Genomic DNA, 19969 nt, shown 5'->3' on the forward strand with positions numbered 1-19969 from the left:
GTGATGGTAATGAGAACAGTGGTGGTGTGGTGCAAAGGTAAAGGGTGTTTGAGTCTTTTTCTTTTCTTGTGGAAATACAGTTAGTATTTGTGGGGTGTAGAAAGCAATAGCCTATACTTAAATGAGGTTACTTCCCCTTTAAGATGTCTAGCACATCGTTAACACTGCCCTCTAGATGAGTAATAGCCACTATCTATAATAAAATCATTGTTAGCAATTACAAGATTGGAAAACTAAGAAACAAGAAAAACATTGCACCCAATATACAGAAACTAAATGACAAATTTTGCACTGGTGTTGAAACATTGGTATACAACTTTGCATAGTGTAGTATAAGATTATTATGTTAAGAAAAAGAAAAAAAAAAACTACAGTATATAAAGAACCATACTTGTATAAGTTACTTCCTTGGATGACCATTAAATGACAGTATGAATGCCAACTTTACAATGTAAAACTCATTTTGAAGTTTTATGGCCCTGTGTTTTGGTTTGGCTTGCTGCTGCAGACATTATGCGCAAACGACTGGCAATTTCTGTGAAGGATGGTCTGACAGCAGGATTGGGAGCCCAGCATTGTTCCATCAGGGTTCTCCATTCAGGATCACAGTTACTAGGGATGGTTGGCCTTAATGTGTTATTTACAATTCCACCTGTAGGGGAAGACACAAATTAGTGATGTTCTACACAGAGATCCTTTTTGCATAAATTTTTCCATGGACTCATGTATTGAAGTAGACTAGAGATATGATCGAATTATAGTATATAAATAAGTACGATTTTCATTTTACAAATCGATTCTGGGGTTGAAATAGGTTTAAAATTTACCTTTTAAGTACTTGAAAAGATTTTAGTGATTGGTTCTACACAGATCCTTTAGAAGAACTAGACTAAAGTGTAGATCAAATTATAGTATGTAAATGAGAATGAGTTTTGCTTTACAGATCGATTTTGTGAAGTTGAAATGGGTTTAAAATCTACATTTTAAGAACTGAATAGATTTTAGTGAATGAACCACAAGTTTATGGACCCTCCAAAAGTTATTCTACTTTACCAGTCAAATAGAAACCAATTCTTTGAACATCAGTTTATTTTTCCAAGATTAATTCAACCAAAATGGGACCAAACACAGATAGTCTAGAAAGTTAGCTAAAAACAAACTTGTTATGTATGTTTGACGTGATTCCAATGGAATTTTGTGATCCTTGTTATGATCCTACTATTTAGGGTATTTTACAACCTTACCCGTTGTTATAATTTTAACAATTTTAACAAAATCTCAATTTTAACAATGTTGTTATATTCTACTACTGTCTAATGTTTGTTCCTTGAATACAAAGTGTCAATTTCAAGACGACACAAAAAGACTAGTAAGGATAAAAGATGAGAATAAGATATTACCTATAATTGCACCATAATGCATGTTGGCATATGGCTCCTCACCGGTAAGAATTTCCCATAATACAATGCCAAAGGAGAACACATCAACCTACAGAAAGATAAGGGTAAGAAACTGAAATGAATTTCAACAATTTCATTCTCATATATTATTGAGATGTAAACTACAAATATCCCAGATGAACAAAAGATTTTCAAAGGTGGCAAGAGAATGAAATAGACGAATTTGAATGCTCAAAATTTAAAAAGGTCAAATAAAAATAATTCAACAGGAACTTCCTGAAAACCAGAGTATTGTGAACTGGTAGTGTTTTATTGACATGTGAGATGAAAGAAATTTCTACATCTAGAAAGAGAAATGAATACTAGACCACATTTCCTTAGTTAAATTAAATTTCAATTGAGTCATGTGATTGAAGAAAAACATTTTAATACAGATAAGTTGAAATATTACCTTTTCTGAGACCTTATTGCTGCTGCCATTCAGAAGCTCTGGTGCCATCCAAGGTAGTGTCCCACGCACACCACCAGTAACCAAAGTATTTCGCTTAATTTTTGATAAGCCAAAATCACCAACCTAGGTAAGAAAATTTCTCAGTCAACACAAAAAGTGATCTTCCGTGCTAATAGAAAAATACTACCAGACCCAGTCTACATACCTTGCATATTGGACGTAAAGGATCTTTCAAGTTTACAAGCAAATTGTCACATTTTAAGTCAAAATGCACAATGTTTTTCGAGTGCAAATATTCCATTCCAAAAGCAGCATCCATTGCAATTATCAGCCTCTTGCGACGATCAAGATACCTAAATATAAAATCATTGTAAGAATCTTGAACCAAAATCATTTAAAAACAAAAAGGACTGGACATATAATTTAACACTCAAATGCTCTTGCTGACTCAATAAACTTTGGTAGATCCTATTGGCGGTCATACAATTATACCAAATCATGAATTTTTCCCAATAAATATTAATGCGTTCTATCCAAGAAATAAGTTGCAATAGGACAGCTCTCTTTTCAACAAATTTGAGGCAATAGTAAGCCATAATCTTATGCAATATAACACAGATGCAAAATCTATTTTCAAAAGCATTACCTATCCTTGCGAAGTAATACATGCCTAAGAGAACCATCCACCATATATTCTGCCACAGTGGCCATTGTACCACCTGGTCCATGCTGTACCACACCATAAAATGCAACCACATTTGGATGATGAAGCTTGGAAAGAATGTCAGCTTCCCGCCAAAACTCCACAGTCTGAGAAAAGAACCAAATATCATCTCACCCCAAAATGTATCATGGTTAAAGAAATTCAATGACAGAAAGAAGAATTTTTCTTATTTTATTTTAATGAGAACAAAAAAATAGTGCATCCTATACAACATCCATTAAATAAAAAGTTACCAATCTCTCTTGTTCAGATGACCGACCAGTGAAGCAGCTCTTCTTTATTCTTTTAATAGCAACATCTGTTCCTCTCCATTTTCCATGGTACACGGTCCCAAAGGTACCAGAACCTAGTTCTCGCAGCTCCTCAAGATCTTCATTCTTAATGACCTACCAATTTGCATAGAAAACAAAGAAATAGATGAAGTCAAGAACTAAATATTTTCAGGTTTCAGGTCAAGCACTACGGCACGATATAATGTACACATTCAAATTTTGTGAATACACACATACACATATAACAGACAAATGGCCAAATAAACAAACTTTACAAGGTCAAAAGAGAGAAAAATTCTAAAACAGCACATCTTGAACAAGAGGTTTATTAACTTGTCTGTAAAGACAATGAGAATGTACATGTTAGAGAAGCTAAATATTTTACAAAAATATGTGCCAAAGAATGTCAGACTACATTTAGCCCACAAGAGGAAGAAGTATCGAGAATGATGAAGCAGAAGCATGGTGCTATAACATTTAACCAGTGCATTTTTTATTTATATACAGGTTTAATTAGATATATTCCTTCATTAGGATTAATTGGTCAATGTTTCCTTGTTTGTGGTAATTAAGTCCGATTTGATGTCCATAAGTTGGGCATAGCATTTATGATCAAAGTTGTATAAAAACTGATCCTTGTGCTCTTCAAATTATCAGAAAATGATACTCACTTTTCCCCATGTTCCAAGTCAGTATTGGCTTGCTCAACCTTGGGGCTCTGCATCCAGGGTAAAACCCTAGCCATCCTGCTTGAAAGTTTCCTTGATTGCAATCACCCCTAGCTTACCTTAGTTGAGGACATCTTTGGAGGGCTGTCTTAATTGCAGCCTCATGGTCGGTGGATTAGTCCCACAACGAGAAATATGGCCTAAATGCTTATAAAGTTTGGGCAGTCCTCACTTAAGAGGCTGGTTTTGTAAAAGTAAGTTAGGCCCTAAAATCAATTTCTAAGACATCTTCATTGCATCAAGCTTAGGCAGCCTTCATTATCCTTTCCTTCAATTGTTAAAATAAAAATTGGGAATAATATTTATCAGCCAACACATAATCACTTCCATTGTCAGTAAGTACCTACTTGCACAACCTTGTGCTCTATAACCTCCTTAACTGTTAGAATAGGCTTAAAATAGGCTTTACTAAAAAGCTGTTTTGTGCTGTACCTATCTCTACCTAGGATCCTAGAAATGCCTTTACTTGTTTTTTACTCTTTCCTCTCCTCATTCTATATAAGAACAATCTACAGTTAATATATAAATATCACAACCTAAGAGAGGAAAATTAAGCTCTCAAAAGAATATTGTTTCTTTTTTATTTATGTCGAGTGAGTATCAATCTTGCTCTGCCTGTCTTAGTCTTGTCCAGTAAAGTCTCACTATTTCTTCCTTAATAAAGATTTGTTTCAGTGTTTTAATCCTTCTTTGTTCTCTCCAACTCACACACCTCAAACTTTTGTCTCCTCTCATATACCTGCTGCTACACCCCCACAGCAGTCTGTCCCTCTTTTGAAACTGGTGACCATAATGTTCAAGGCAGCCCTTCACTTGTGTCACCCACTGTGTTAAAGAGACTCTAACTCCTCATCCGCTTCTGAGTCTTCTGCATCCACTGATTTTCTTTCCCAGAACAGAACTGTTAATAATCATCTCATGTAAACCAGGTATAAGTCTGGATTTTATAATTCGAGGCTACAGGGTTTCATAATACAAAGCTCAATTAGTGGCTAAAGGTTTTCATCAAGTCCGTGGCTCTGACTTTTCAAGAGACATTTTCTCCTGTTGTTAAACCTGCTACTATCAGACTCATCACCACTCTTGGCCTCACTAGTAATTGGAAATTATTTCAGTTGTATGTGAATAATGCTTTTCTTAACGGCTTATTGGATGAAATAATTTATATGGTGCAGCCCCCTGATGTTGAAGAGAAATCTCTTGTTTGTAAACTCAACAAGGCCCTTTTTGGCCTAAAACCAAGCACCCAAGCAGTGGTTAGATGGACTAAAACTTACCTTTATTCAGTTTGAGTTTCAAGCTAATAAATAAGACCGGTCTTTGTTACTATACAAGACTCAAGCTCACACTATTTTAATCCTCATCTATGTGGATGATATTATCATCACTAGTAGCCTATGATGCAATGATACTTCAATTTGTATCACGTATCCGTATCCGATACTCTAGAATACTTTATCGATACTTACCAATGAAGTATCTAATTTATAGTGCTAATAATTTTATGATAATAATAATTAATAATATTTTGTTTTTGAGAATATTTAATACATATTATTTTAATTTGGATTCACTCTAGCAATCACATATTTATTGTGTTTTTAAGATTTTTTTATAAATTTTTCAATATACATATATCACGTATTGTATCCTATTATTTTCAAATTAAAAATATTGTTGTATCAGATACATGTTATACACATGTCATATCTGATACACGTATTTTATCTGTGTATCATTGCTGGCAGCTCACCCCAACTAATTCGGCAGATTACTGGACGTCTTAACTCCACATTTTCTCTGAAACTGTGCCATTTCGACTATGTTTTGGGTATTGAGATCAAACACTTACCTGACAAATCCCTTTTTTATGACTCAGAGCAAGTACATTAGAGATCTCCCACACACGAATATATGGCTGATGCTCATTCTATTTTATCTCCTACGACCTCTACAGACAAACTGTCTAAAAGTGGCGGTGAGTTATTTCAGCATCTAACTCTTTACAGATTTGTAGTTGGAGACTTACAGTATGCAACTAACACAAGACCTGAAATTAGTTTTGCAGTTAATAGTCTGCCAATTCATGTCAAATCCCTCAGATTCTCATTGGGTGGCTGTCAAGAGAATTCACAAGAGGTATGCTAAAAGAAGTTGAAGAACATAAAGAAGCTCTCAATTTTTTTAAACTCTTAGATCATAGCATATTCCTTAACTCTCCCAGAATATTCTACAACCCAAGAGTCACCCAAATCATGTGGGACAAAATTTATAAGTTCAGAAAGTCACATAAAGAGTTATTAACCACCACATGTCAATTTCATGAGTGTAATGATGGTTGTAACAACTTCACATGGCTTTCTACTATAATTCATGCACTACATCTACATGTGCTTCTTGGAGATGTGATGATGAGCTTTTTCTTAATATTAGGAGTTAGCTACCATGTGCCTTTCTCTAATTTTAAGAAACCACCCATGTGCTAGGATTAATTAGGAGTTAACTAAGTATTAAACATAGGATTAGTTGAGTTAACTTTAGCTTAAGCTATCTTATGTTTGCATTTGGGCTTCTTCATGTTTCTAAACACTTGAGAGGTGTTTTCTCCTCTTCAGAACCATGGCATGCTTCTTACAGAAGAGAGTCAACTCCTCTTGTAAAATCACTTTTGAGGATTGAATGAAATCTTCCTTGTGAGTTCACTTTGAAAGTCTTAAGAGTTCTCTACTCTTGTCTTCATTCTTATCTTGAGAAGCTTTCTCCGGTATCGAATCTTCCTGCACTTATCCTTTGGGATTCATCACAAAGGTGGCATATTCTTTCTTATTTCTAAGTCTGATCCATTTTCTAATTTCTTTTGCAAAATGTTTCTGTTTTACATGTTTTTAATTGGGTTTTGGTGAGATACAAATTTGAATCACCATGGGACATGCTTCCACAAGCTTCTTCTCCGACACTTCTTGAGTTGATAAAGATCTTATCATCCTCCTAAGCTCCACGTAACTCCATAACCACTGCCACTGCCAGCATTATTTCTTTCTTTCTTCATCTACCCCTTCAATCTAAAATCTCTTGTGATTCAATACCCATAGGCATCGTTACGAGATAACAGAGACTTACAATTCTTGCTACTATTGATCCCATTCTTCTATTTTGGCATGCACCACGAATTGCTCCCAAAATATGGGAGCTCTAATACCCGTTGATGGATGATAGATACGCATTAGTTAGACAATTAGGTTATGACAGCTGGGGTCTACAGAGTATTAGATATTCTTTAAAACCTTGGAGAGACTCGGAAGTAAATATCGCAAGTTCTAATTGCTGTTATGACAGACTCTACATCTGCACTAAGCTTTAAATGAAAAAGATAAATGTAAATTAGAATAACATGATGAGATGTCCAAATCTAGATTATATGGATCCAGATCCAATCAACTATTATTACCAATACGCTTCTGAAATCTGAAGAATCCAACTCAAATTATGTAACAACTGTAATAAAGAAGTAACTAAGAACCAAGCCTCCAAAACATCATATCATACCCATATATATATATATATATATATATATATATATATATATATATATATATATATATATATATATATATATATATATATATATATATATATATATATATATATATATATATATATATATATATATATATATATATATATATATATATAGCTGGGGTGTCAAAAAGACAATTAAGTATATGTGATCAACAGAGATACAACCTTATGGGTACACACATTATATTGTTGCAACCATATATAGAAAATTGTCATATTTGAGATTTGTATCATATGCAGTACTCAACCATATCTAATAGAGTATACTTACTCATGTATACTCTAATAGTTATAGTTATTCCTGCATGTTGATACACACACAAATAATCCATTTACACAAGGCAGATAATCATTAACTCTTTGCAGCAGGTGAAAGGCTTCTTGGGAAGGCAACAGAGCCTCCAGTTTGCCCAAAAATATCAGAACATGTTCCATGTATGAAATAAAGTATATAAGAAATGTAGCATACATAAGAACATGATTTTACCTGCACAGTACTAATGTCAATATCTCCCAAAGAAGGATCAAGGGGTGGAGGTAGGTTGCTATTTTTCACATCAAATTTGCCATCCTAAATTGAAGCAAAGATCTTTTATTATTGGAAATGCAGATCTATACAACCTTACGCAAAAAGAAATAAAATATGAAATTGAAATAGTACCTCAAACTCTGACCCTTGCATTCTTAGATTTTCCATCATAGCATCAAACTGCATACTCTCATTGTCCTTAAGTTGGGATTGATTATAATTAGACTTCAGAATGGTAGTTTCAGTTTCAATCCTTAAATGCAAGTCCTCAGGATTTTCTTCATTAAATTTGAGATGGGAATCTTCATGATGTAGGGGATCTCCATCAGTTGTTAGCGGCATAACATGATGTGTTCTACTATCTTCTGTTTTTCCTATCCCAGGTGGAAAACCAAGATGATCTTGATCAATAAGAGAGACATTATCAAGCCCTTGTGCTAATTTATGAAAATATGACCATCTTTTGGGTTCATGATTTTCCATATTTATGCTTAAGCCTACTCCATCTCCAGACAATGGATGCAGACTGGAGGGATCTTCTCCATGTATTGCTTTAGAAAACATGTCTGAAAGCAATTCCCGGGGAAAACGATCATCAATGTCAATAAGAATGTCCCCTTGAGATTGTTTGGAAACAACATTTTGGGGGAAATCTTGATTAACATCTTTAGTTACGCTCCCAGTTACAGATACAGGTAGTTCTTGCCCCACAGAACCATCATTAGATTCCTTCCCTGAGGCTTCACCCCAATCAATCTCTGGAAGATTGGAAGCTAGATCATCAAGACGCTTAGCAGAGGAAACATGATGCAAAGTAGGAAGATCTGATTTACCATCTTTGGTTTTGGTCTTGGTTTCAGTTTCATCAAACAAGGGCTTGGTTTGGCTATCTTTGCGATAATTTTCAGTTTCAACATCTTTAGTTCCTTCATTACTTGACAACACTGGCTTCAATTCAGGGTCTGTGAGCTCAGATAGTTTTGACTTAATAAGACTGTTTGTATCAGGCAACGGTTTGCTCATTTGATTTTTGGAAAACCCATTGTCAGTGGTATGGCCATCTGCATGCAAGGGCTTTTCTGTATTAACCAATTCGTCAGTTGGATGCAAGTTGCCCCCAGATTCTATTACTGGGTCCTCTGGGTTGACATCAGAAAGTAAATCTGACACATGAATTTGAGAACTGTGTGTGTCATCTGACTTTGAGGAACGATTTAGCAACTCTACTTGCTCCCTCGGAGTTCTTTCTGAATAGTAAACTCTTTCAGGAAGTGGAGGAGGATGAAGACAACTCAAATCAATTGCATTTGGATGGGAATCAACATAAGTCGGAACAAATGCACTGCTAGAAGTAGAAGACAACTCTTCATAATCCTTGTGCTGAACCTTTTTTGTTGAAGGTAATGAAGGTGGATGTCCCTCAGGCATGGTAACTGCAACCGATGCTTCAGGAAAATTACTTTTTAAGCCACTGTCAAAGGTTTGTACGGGAGCTGGAGACGTGGTTTCTGAGGTTAAAACTTTTTCAGAGTCACTCCCTTGCTTAACTGAATTATCACTTATCTTTTTCACCTGCATTGCAGATAACTGAGAATTTTGAATTTGTAATCCACTAGATAGATGGTCTTCATTCTGAACCCCTTGTTGATTGTTAAGCAGATGAGGAGCCATGGGAATAAAAGTCTCTCCAACAGGGTTATGAGTGGAATTAAGGCCATGGTGAACAAAATATTGACGACTATATTCCCCAAATTGAGGCATTTGGTCACCATAAGAAAGTTGATCAAGTTCATAAGAATTTGAGGCATTTGGTAGAATTGCTTGTGAAGAATGAATAGTCAATGAAGGATCAGATTTGTTAGTCAAGGGAGCACTGGCACCTACAGATTCTACAGCAGCTCTATTATTAGTCTCTCGATGTGAAGTTTGCCTTTCCAATTCATGCAGATCATCAGCTGAGAAACTGACACCAAGTGGGGTTGAGCTGTTTATTGATCCAAAGTCCATGCCATTAACAGCAACAACATATTGGACCTCAGAGTCATCACTAATGCTGCTGAGAGAAAAATGAGCATCTTCCAAATCACTCATTGAGAACAAAAACAGCCTAAGCTTTTTTGAGCGCTCTCTATCTTCTAGAAGATTACATTCCTCCATCATATTCTGCAAATCCTCATCAGACGACACTGATACCAAAGCATCAAGATCTTCCCCAGGAAGTTGATATTTTAGTACATGAACCAGATTATAGATTAACAATGCTTTTTGCATAAGCTCCTGCCAAGATATGTCCTTTCTTAGACGAAGAATACGAGTTTGACCTCCAACATACCTTAACTTCCCATCACTTGGTCGTGGTAATATTCTGCCACCAAAGCTACAAAGACACTTCATCATTGTCGAGCTGTCAGAACCAACAGAAGACCCATACCCACGTACAAATCGACTATTCTCTTGATTCAGTGAAACTCTTGGTATTGACCGAATTGACCCATAATTGCTTCTGTCTCCATGTAATGATGTACTCGGTCTGTTAAACTCTGTCGGACCTTTCTCAGTTTTTGATAGCACAGAAATGTCTGATCCACTTTCAGAAGCTGCATGGTTGATGCCTAAGACACCTTTCAGTTCCATGCAACCAGTTGCATAATTGGAATTGGAATCACTAACATTTGAAAACATGGGCTTCCTGAGATTCACCCTATCCCGCATGAATTCAAGAGCAAATTCCTCACCCGTCTGTATTGAATAATTAAGTACCGGTTTAACATCTGATGTGCTATAGTCAGATGGTCGTCTAATACTATGCATGCCATCCATATGGTCCTGAATTACTGATTGAGATCCCGGCTGGAACTCCTCATTTCTAGGTTCCATGCTATTGCATTGAAGATGTTTGTAGAATCTAGACTGTTCCATCATGACATTGTTTGTAACTTCTTAAGAGAACACTTCATTAAGAAACGAAATAAAAAACAAGTTCTAAACTTCTAGTAATACTTGGACACCAAATAAATATGTTACGAATTGAAACTTCCAAGATTAGAGCAACTCCCATGCACCAAGGAAACACAACTTAATTGTACAGCAGTGGCCCTGTGTGAACACAAATTAAAATGCAACAATACAATCACTACAGATGGAAACAAATGAATTACACCTCTATGGTGGAATAGAATTTGCTTAAAGATAACATTAAAATTTGCTAAGATGTAACTACTAATTTATAAAGAAACATAACGAATTACAACTTTTTAGACAGAACAGAATTTGGGCAGTAGAACAACTTTATTTGGTGGAAAATTCCAGCTTCCTTTCCATGGCTATAGGACCATTATGCCTCTCATGTGTGGTCATAAAACGAACATCTAGCTCTCTCCCTCTCTGTCTCTGTCTCTCACACACACGCACGCAGGCACAACGAATTTGATAACGAATCCTAATTTGGGAATGACTAGTATGACACTACATCAATGTCACACGCAGTACGCAAGATGACAAGTGAAAAAATGTTGTTTAAGTTCACTAAGTTCTAAACAAATTGCACTCACACATATAGTCCAGAAACTAGTCAATTTAGTCCATCTCATTTTAATGTAATGAATTCCATTACCATTCAACACACCACACAGACACACGATCAACCTACTTCCCCCAATCTAACCTTTTACCATAAAAAATAAATACGGCAAAAACTGATAACAGAACATGAAAATTTATCTGGGTACCTGATGAAAGGGGAAAAACCCGTCCTTGTGTTTGCTGAAGTTGAAAAGGGGAAAGATTGAAAATAAAAGTACGAAATTTGAACCAGAAACAGAGGTTTCAAGGGAAAATGAAAAGAACCCACTCCAGGTTACTCACGCTTTCTCCAATTACGCTATCTCTTCAGAGTTTGCTCCTGCTTCGACCCTTTTTCCCGGAAAATGACTGCGCTCTCTCTTTCTCTCTCTAGAAAACAGAAAATTCCCTCTCTAAACATTTCTCCATCCACCGCTGTTGTACATAGTTTTGGTCATTTTTCGAGTTACAAAAGTACCCTTGCATGTTTGTAGTTACTACTGTTATGCCATCAGAACGTGTGACCTGGCAACTTGGAAGGAAATTTGTTTATAATGAAATGGAACAAAAAGACAATGGTTTCTCCCTTTATCCTTTTTAAACAATTAAAAAGAATTACATATTAAATCATTTGACAAAAACAATAAAGTAAAAAAAATAATTAAATATCTAACATTAAATACTTTTAATATAGTTTATGTATTTATTTTATCTAAAAACAAAGAAAAAATATTTGTTTATTATTGTTATTACCCATTAATTCAAACAGTACATTCATAGTATTTTTGTTTTGCTTCTACCTTAAATATCTCGTTTCTAATTTTTCTTTAGCTATGTTTAACTCATCAATCCAAACAAATCTCTAATCCTATTAGGTAACATTGGATTAATTGGTCATTAATTCACTTAGTTGGGCCATTGAATAAACTTGGTAGGTATTTAATGAAAGAGGTGATGGCAAAATAAAGGAAGGGATTATATATCTTTTTGTCGTTTCATTTTTAGTGAAAATTGAAATTAGTACCTTTAAAAAATTTTGAACCAATTTAATCTTTAAATTATGTAAGTATGTGAATTTAGTCATTTTAACCAAATTTTATTAAATTTATTTTACATTTCAAACACATTTTATTAGTATTTTAGTTTATTTACACTGTTTGATACATGTTCGTTTCAATGTTAGTTGAGAAATACATTTGAAACGTCAAATAAACTTGAAAAATAATTAATTTAAAGGACTAAATTTATGCATTTCTAAAGATAAGAGACTAAATTGGTTCAAGGTTTCCAAAAGGGACTAATTCTAATTTTTACTAAAAGTTGAAAGACCAAAAACATATTTAACCATAAAATAAGGTTTGTTTGCATGTTAACTGACACTTCAAATTTATTTGTTTTAAAAAGTAAATAAAATTTTAACAAAATAATTAAAATAAATATGTATTTTTAAAAGTTAAGTCATATTAAAAATAATTTTAGTTTTAGATGTAATAATGTAGGTATATTTGTTAAATATGTAACACCCCAGATGGATATTACTAGATAAAACTGATTTTTCACAAAATATACTTTAAGAAAATCAGACATTACAATAAATTCCCAAGCGCGGGAAATTTCAAACTTGTCTCGCTATAATCCATTCGTACTATCTCATCTTTATTACAAGTTCATAATGGATAAAACATCATAATGTCTATTACAAAAGGTAGGAAAGCATAACATAAAGAAAACCCCCCATCGGTAGCCCCGCTCTGTTGCTAAGCATCAGCATGATCACCTGAATTCACGTCTGCTCCCACGTAACAAGTCACGTGATCATCGCCAAACACAAACACACAAACAAGCAAGGGTGAGCTGAAAAGAAAAATAATACAAACAATAAAATAATAAGAATTGACCCTCACCCAGTCCAACTTAATCAATTTTAGATTATTGACTTTTCTATAACATTATACCCCAATCTCATAACCTATATGAGAAAGATCCATTCACAACCTTGGTCCTTAGGGATTATCATGCTCCCACGAACCTACCCGCTCGTGGTCCAACTCTACGGACCTCCCCGCCCGTAGTCCAACTCTACGAACCTGCCCGCTCGTAGTCCAACATGCGTGAACACCTACTATGAACCTCCCCGCTCATAGTAGCCTCAAGTGTGAGCACGGAACATACGAACCTCCCCGCTCGTATCCCCACACAAGAGTACCACAGATACGGACCTCCCCGCCCGCATCAATCACGCATCTCAAATCTCCGTTACGAACCTCCCCGCTCGTAACTAATCCAGCATATCCCGAACCCACTAAGAACTTAGTCCTTAAAGCCCAAAGGTTAGCACAACAACCTGCCGCAGCAGAAAATAAAACACCGACACTGCCTAGGCAATTGTCAAGTGGAACAACTTCACTGACCGCCTGGCACCACACTCAGCGCTGCCAGGCGCCACATTACCATTTTGCCAAAACTGTCATATTGCGTGACTTCCGCCTAGCGGGTCTATTTGCACCGCTAGACGCCACACCAGTAATGTGATACTACTGGTTTAAAGTGCTAAAATAGTGTACATATAACAATTAACCAAACAAGTTCTCCGCCAATCCGAAACATCATCTTCATAACCCAAAAATCTTCATAGTATTATAATATAAATTTCTACAAAATATGCTTTGTATAATCATCACCCCGCTAATCCGCAGCATACGCATATATATAAAACTCATGCTATCTATGGTAACAGATATTCATACATAAATATTAAAATCATGTAAATTAAAATATTACACCAAAAAAACATTAAATACACCTTATAAGGAATCTACGGCCCCGTAACCAAACTTTTCTAGAAATTCCATTCGCGCATTAATTCGCAATTTAAAACATTCAAGGATACTCATTCCATTTATATATATATATATATATATATATATATATATATATATATATATATATATATATATATATATATATATATATCCCGCTGCATATATAACACCAATATAATTCTTCAAACTCAAACTATTTCCTTATTTATTTCACAACATCATAACCCCTGGACTCTCGAACATTAACTTATTCCATTTAATTTTGATAAAAAAAATAAAAGGAATTATTAGAATTGTGAATGCGGTTATAATATTAGCACAACCCATATGTTTCAATACATCTTTAACTAAAATGAAACAACACATAATAATTTCCACATGATGAAATATAAAGAATCCAAAATTTCTCTATAATACCAAGACATCCAATGAAAATTACTAATTCCGTAAAAATTTGCATTCATACCATACATTTTTGAAAGAGAACCAAATCCGCACTTATACTTATAATAACGCCACTGCAATCTATTTGGCCACACATCAACTCATAAAACAATCACCATTTACCATCCAATCAAATGAGTTTATTGTACATCTTTTACCCAAAACTCCAGCCACAAAGGAAACATTGGTAAACTAGAATAATATTACTTAAATATTAAGGTGTATTCAATCTGCCATGTTAAAAGCAATTCCCCATTTCATTAGAATCTTCACGGCCTCGGAACATAAAACTTAAATGTCCCAACCCCTAAAGAAAAATCCCCTTTTGTATCATTTCATATAAAATGGAAAAGAAACAAAATAAAAATAACAACACAATAACACATCAATTCTGCACGTTTATTGATAAGAACCCACTCGTAAATCTATTCGTAATAACCCGAGAATAAAACTAAATTACCAATCTTCTCATGGCAATATGCTTTTAAACTTTAATAACGAAACCCATTCCAGAAAAAAATATGGTAGCTCCTTTACGCCCAACAATATTTGAACCAACAATACGAAATCTAAAAGAAACCATACGAAATATGGAGTAGGTATCTTATTGACAAAAAGTGCAGTAAAACTACACCAGTATCACCATATAAAATCACAATAACTCCTCTTACCGGTTCACACAGAAAATAAAAGATATTCAAACATTTTGAATGTATTCATACAAAGAGCAAACAACAAGAATCATGCATCAAACCACAAAAGATAAAAGAAACAAATTCAGTTTCCCCTAACACAAATAATCTAACTCAAAAAGTAAATTTCACAAATTTACCATCCCACAATCACTTTGAAATCTTAATTTGAACACAGTCAAACAATAACAAAAAGAAGGTTTAGCCCCCCCTTACCTCTGATCCTCGCTCCAATTGAAATTTAATGAATTGTGCTTGTTGTCCCAGGCCCCCTCTATAGGTATCTTCTTCAATTCCTTCAACCCTCACTCACTCCCTCTAGACCACGAAAATTCCCAATCTCTTCTCTGTTTTCCTTTGCTATCACTCACTCTCACTCTTGGCCTTCTCACACACTCCTTTCCCCCTCCCCAACTCAGCCCAATTTAATAAATTAAAAGAAAAACGAATTAAATTTATTTTTAAGTTTTATAACCATTATTCTTGTTTAGTGCACCTAAACTGACACCCCTCTGTTTTCTCATGGAATTCCTATAGTTTTTCAGATTTTCCATCACCTAGCAAAACAAAAATATAAATAAAGTCCATTTCCTTTAACACAAGGTTCGAACCCATGACCTCCCAACTACCAAGTTCCTGCACAACCACCAAACTAATTCATGTTCCCTGTCAATTTACTCCTTCTTATGAATTTAAATCATGCTTTCACATTCACAATATAGTAGCAAAGTAAAACAAAATTAAATAAATCTACTAATGACATACTCAGGACTTGAACCCAAGTCCCTTCAACCTAATTAAGTGCTCTAAACCACTTAGGTTCACGTTGTTTCTTGTCTAGGATTTATTAAAGAACTCTCCTAAGGTAGTCCCAACCTTTTATTTCTTATATTCTTTTAATTATTTATTTTTATGAATTTCCTGGATCTCACAAAATACATTATTTAGTATTTTTATTATAATGTTTTCTTTTCTTTTTAAATAAAAATGGTTTATGTCATAAGTCTATAGGTTAAATTTATCTAAATTTAACATTCATTCGCATTCGCATTCACCTTTGGTTCTCATCGTCGTTAGTGTGCTTTGTTGGTGTTGCTCATTGTTGGTCTCTTGGCAAGCGTACCAAAAGTCAACTGTAGTATAATGATTTGAAGTAAGAGTGTCGAACCCACGAGGAACGGATTCAGTTAAAATAATTAATTATCTCGATCAGCATATATATACAAAGATTTTAAATTTGATTTGACATTAACTTTTGCATAAAATTAATACAGTAAAAGAGGAAAAGTTTAGAAAAATACAGTAAAAGAAACTGGGATTGAATTTAATCTATCTCCCTTGTCTGTAATCTTGATGAATATAATATATATATAACATCTGAAAATACCAATATTGATGCACACTCAAAAATCATTTATACCGATCCCTCGCGTATAAAATTCATAAGATTAGTTTCCTGAATATTGATTCCTCACATATTCAACAAACTATCCAGCATTACGATCGGGTATTAAAAGCAATTGATATATTGAGATCTATTCCTAGCATCACAATATATCAAGTATCATCGTTCAAATCAGATTTTCAGAAATACTTTCCAGTCAGATCTAAAAATCAAAATCAAAACATCTATTGATCAGATAGAAGTAAGCATTAAGAGTAGAACAACAATACCAATACTGAGTAAAACAGAAATCCTACGGAGAAGATTAGCCACTCATGGTAGCCAACAAAATCCTATGAGCTAAGAAGAAGAAGAAGAAAATGAGAACTTTGTGATGCTCCTGGTATCAGCTCTGCAGCACGGACCTCTTCTCTCCCAAAATTCCAAGCTTCCCTTGCAGTTCTGAACCTCCAAACTATATATACAGCCCGAACTCTCGCTTGGGCTACTGAATCTCGCTTGGGCGAGATAGAGTACTTCAGCATGAAGGAAGGGTCTCGCTTGGGGCACTCATTCTCGCTTAGGCGAGATAGATTTCTTCACGTTGAAGGAATGTCTCGCTTGGGCGACCATGTTCTTGCTTAGGCGAGAACTGAAAAACTGGCATGGCTTCTTCACGAAATCTCGCTTAAGCGAGATCAAGCTCGCTTGAGCGAGAAAGGCGGCAAGTGTCTCGCTTAGGCGATAAGACTTTAACTTTTGGGCGAGCTTGTCCTAGCTTGAGCGAAACACCTTAGTTCTGAGCGACCTGTAGCAAATTTTCCTCCTTTTCTTCTCTATTTCTTGCTTTCTCCTTCACTCTTCTTGAGTTCTCTTTAATCTCTCCTGAAAAACACACAAAATAGGATCAAATGGTTTCTTTAATTCAAAACTTGGAAGCATGTGATTGAAACTTAGATTTAGGGAGAATCAATATGAATTGAACACAAATTTAAAGTATAAGTGCCAGAGTTTGTTATGAATCTTTACTGTATTTTGGCACTTATCAACTCCCCCCAACCTAGCATCTTGCTTGTCCTCAAGCAAAGTAACAAAATCAACAGCCATTCAAAACTAAAACTGAAATTGGTTATTGAGAAATCATTTTCACAGTTCCTGTCCAGACAACTTTTGCATTCCAAACCACATATTCAAAATCAGAAGCAAATGGTGAGTCCAATTATCAAACAACAGTAGGATAAGAGTGCAGCCAATTTTTCAGGAAAACTAATTGTAAGAACAAGTGATTATAACCAAGGAAATTCTCTCTTAAGTCTCACAGGCATGTGTCTCTCTCATTTTCCACTGAATTTCAACAAATCAAAATTGCTAGTCATTTTCAATCCAACCACAAACACACAATCAGCATGGATCTTAAGGTCTTTTCAAGGTTGTAATGAGGCTAGGCTTTCAAGAATAATGGTTTTTCAAGATCACAAAAAGCACAACTTAGAAAAGAGAGCATAACTACAATTCAAACCCAATTCTACTCTCCATTCCTCATAATTCAGACCTCAATACACCAAGTTTCTCTTTCATTCATAATTCACTCTTATCTCTTTTTGTTCTTCTCTTTTTTTTTTGAGTAAGTATATACATTCCTACATAATACTAGAGAGTGAATTATGATACTCAGCCCTTTTCTTCCTTAAGTGTAATTCTACCAACCAATTACCCTTACAATTGAAAAATACACCTATGCTCTCTATCCCTAAGTGTGCAAAGGGAAAGGATAATAATTCAAGTTAAGGTTAAGGTGCATAATTCAAACAATTAGGCTCAAATGGGCTATCAACAAAGGATGATTATTTACAGGTTGGCTATTTGGCACTGAGTTATAAATTCAACAAAATTGCCTTAATCATTTCCATGCTTTAAATGTGATGTTATCAAATGAAAACTCAAGCAATATCAATTTGTTAACAAACAGTGGAAACACTCAAACTGTTTAAGGATTCACACACTCACTGGGTTTTCTGGTTTATTTCCTTGGTATCTCACTTGTTGTTACAACTGATTATCTTGACTAACTATGCAGCACTAATATCCTAATTTTGTTTAATTATGAATTCAACCAAAATTTCCTTTTTTTCACCTCTGTGTTCAGTTCACTCAGTTGTTCAAGACTCAGGATACTTACTGAAATCAGATTTCTTTTTAACCAATTTTCTCAAGAAAGATTTTCAAAGTGATTCCCAAAAAAATTTAGCTGTCTCTAAGTATTATGCACAAAATACTAAGCCAAAAAGTAAAGCCAAAAAGTAAAGTTAAACAGTTAATCAACTGGAAAATATAACATTCTAGCCAAAACAACTAAAGCAAAATAGTAGTAATTACATAAATACTGCAAAATACTAAAAGAAAAAGAACAATGGAACCGTATTTATAGAGTTTGAAGGGTAGAATGGTGATGTGGATCAATCTCCTCCAAAATCAATCTCATCCTCAATGTTTGCTCCATCTGCGTCAGCAGCTCCTGATGGTCCCACACCTGCATCAGGTCCACCTCCCCCTGGGAAAATAGGACTGTCCCCAGGCCACTGTAGATAAGTGAAGAATTCTGGTGGAGTCATGCCTGGGTATGGTCCGCGGACATTCTGGTGGAGGTACTCCTGAAGATGGAGTTGTCCTCTATGAATGGAAGCATTTTGCTGATGAGTGTGCTCCATCTGCAACCTCAGATATCTCATCTGCTCAAGCACTTCATTATTCATGTTGAGCTGAGGTTGCTGTGTGGGCCCTGTTTGTTGTTCTTCTCTTGCTAGTTGTTCTGCAGCTGGTTGATCTTCATCTTGTTGGTCCAGCTGGGGCTCTTCTTGCTGCTCCAAGTCCTCTGGGTGAGTACAAAAATGTTCAATGAATCTCTTGGTAATTGCAGGTCTTATCTTTTTAGTTAGGTCTACCTCCACCCCTTGTTCCTGGCAAAGAGCTGTGATCAAGGCCGGAAAACCCAAAGCACCTTTTGCCTTGTCATTCCTACTGTTGACTTCGTATCTCACAAATTTGTGGATCTCTTCAGATATAATTGTGGCGACGTCAACAGTGAGATCCTCCCTCATTATGCAGTAAAGGAGATGACATCTAGGCACGTTCAAGTCTGACACATGACCAATGGGCACTATGTTTGCAAGTAAGAATGTGGTCCAGACTTGGGCCAAGGTTTTCATATCCCCTCTTAGAATTCTGAGAGGATTGCCAGTGGGTCCGACTTGATAAGATCGATTTGCAGCGCATATAAGGAGGGCCACTTCATTTTCGTCATAAGGTTCATGACTCCTCCTTCTTGTTGTGAAGTCACAGCGTTGCCCTGGTTGTAAAGGTAGTGGGTTACCAAGAAATTCACT

General features: G+C 35.3%; 1 protein-coding gene across 2 annotated transcripts; it reads right to left on the reverse strand.

Annotated features, from left to right (window-relative positions):
* Positions 1-264: 264 nt before the first annotated feature.
* LOC114170278 lies at positions 265-11671 on the reverse strand. 2 transcript variants are annotated; one of them, XM_028055760.1, is made up of 9 exons: positions 11412-11671; positions 7816-10779; positions 7642-7725; positions 2809-2961; positions 2498-2661; positions 2057-2204; positions 1852-1974; positions 1401-1488; positions 265-652 (listed from the first exon to the last, which is right to left on the reverse strand). In XM_028055760.1, the coding sequence occupies exons 2-9, from the start codon at positions 10603-10605 to the stop codon at positions 459-461; spliced, it is 3744 nt and encodes a 1247-aa protein (XP_027911561.1). In that variant the 5' UTR covers positions 10606-10779; positions 11412-11671; the 3' UTR covers positions 265-458. The 2 variants fall into 2 exon arrangements, with proteins under 2 accessions (XP_027911561.1, XP_027911563.1); XM_028055762.1 differs by having other exon boundaries at positions 7816-10593; positions 11412-11669.
* Positions 11672-19969: the final 8298 nt, after the last annotated feature.

The sequence above is a fragment of the Vigna unguiculata genome, chromosome 11, assembly GCF_004118075.2.
Source record: "Vigna unguiculata cultivar IT97K-499-35 chromosome 11, ASM411807v1, whole genome shotgun sequence".
NCBI lineage: Eukaryota > Viridiplantae > Streptophyta > Magnoliopsida > Fabales > Fabaceae > Vigna > Vigna unguiculata.

Excerpts from the sequence above, each read along its gene's own strand:
- LOC114170278 (XM_028055760.1), bottom strand. The coding sequence starts at position 10,605 with ATGATGGAACAGTCTAGATTCTACAAACATCTTCAATGCAATAGCATG. Across the intron at positions 2,205-2,497 it reads GTATTACTTCGCAAGGATAG|GTATCTTGATCGTCGCAAGA; the intron begins GTAATGCTTTTG and ends TTTTATATTTAG. Across the intron at positions 1,975-2,056 it reads CTTTACGTCCAATATGCAAG|GTTGGTGATTTTGGCTTATC; the intron begins GTATGTAGACTG and ends TTTCTTACCTAG.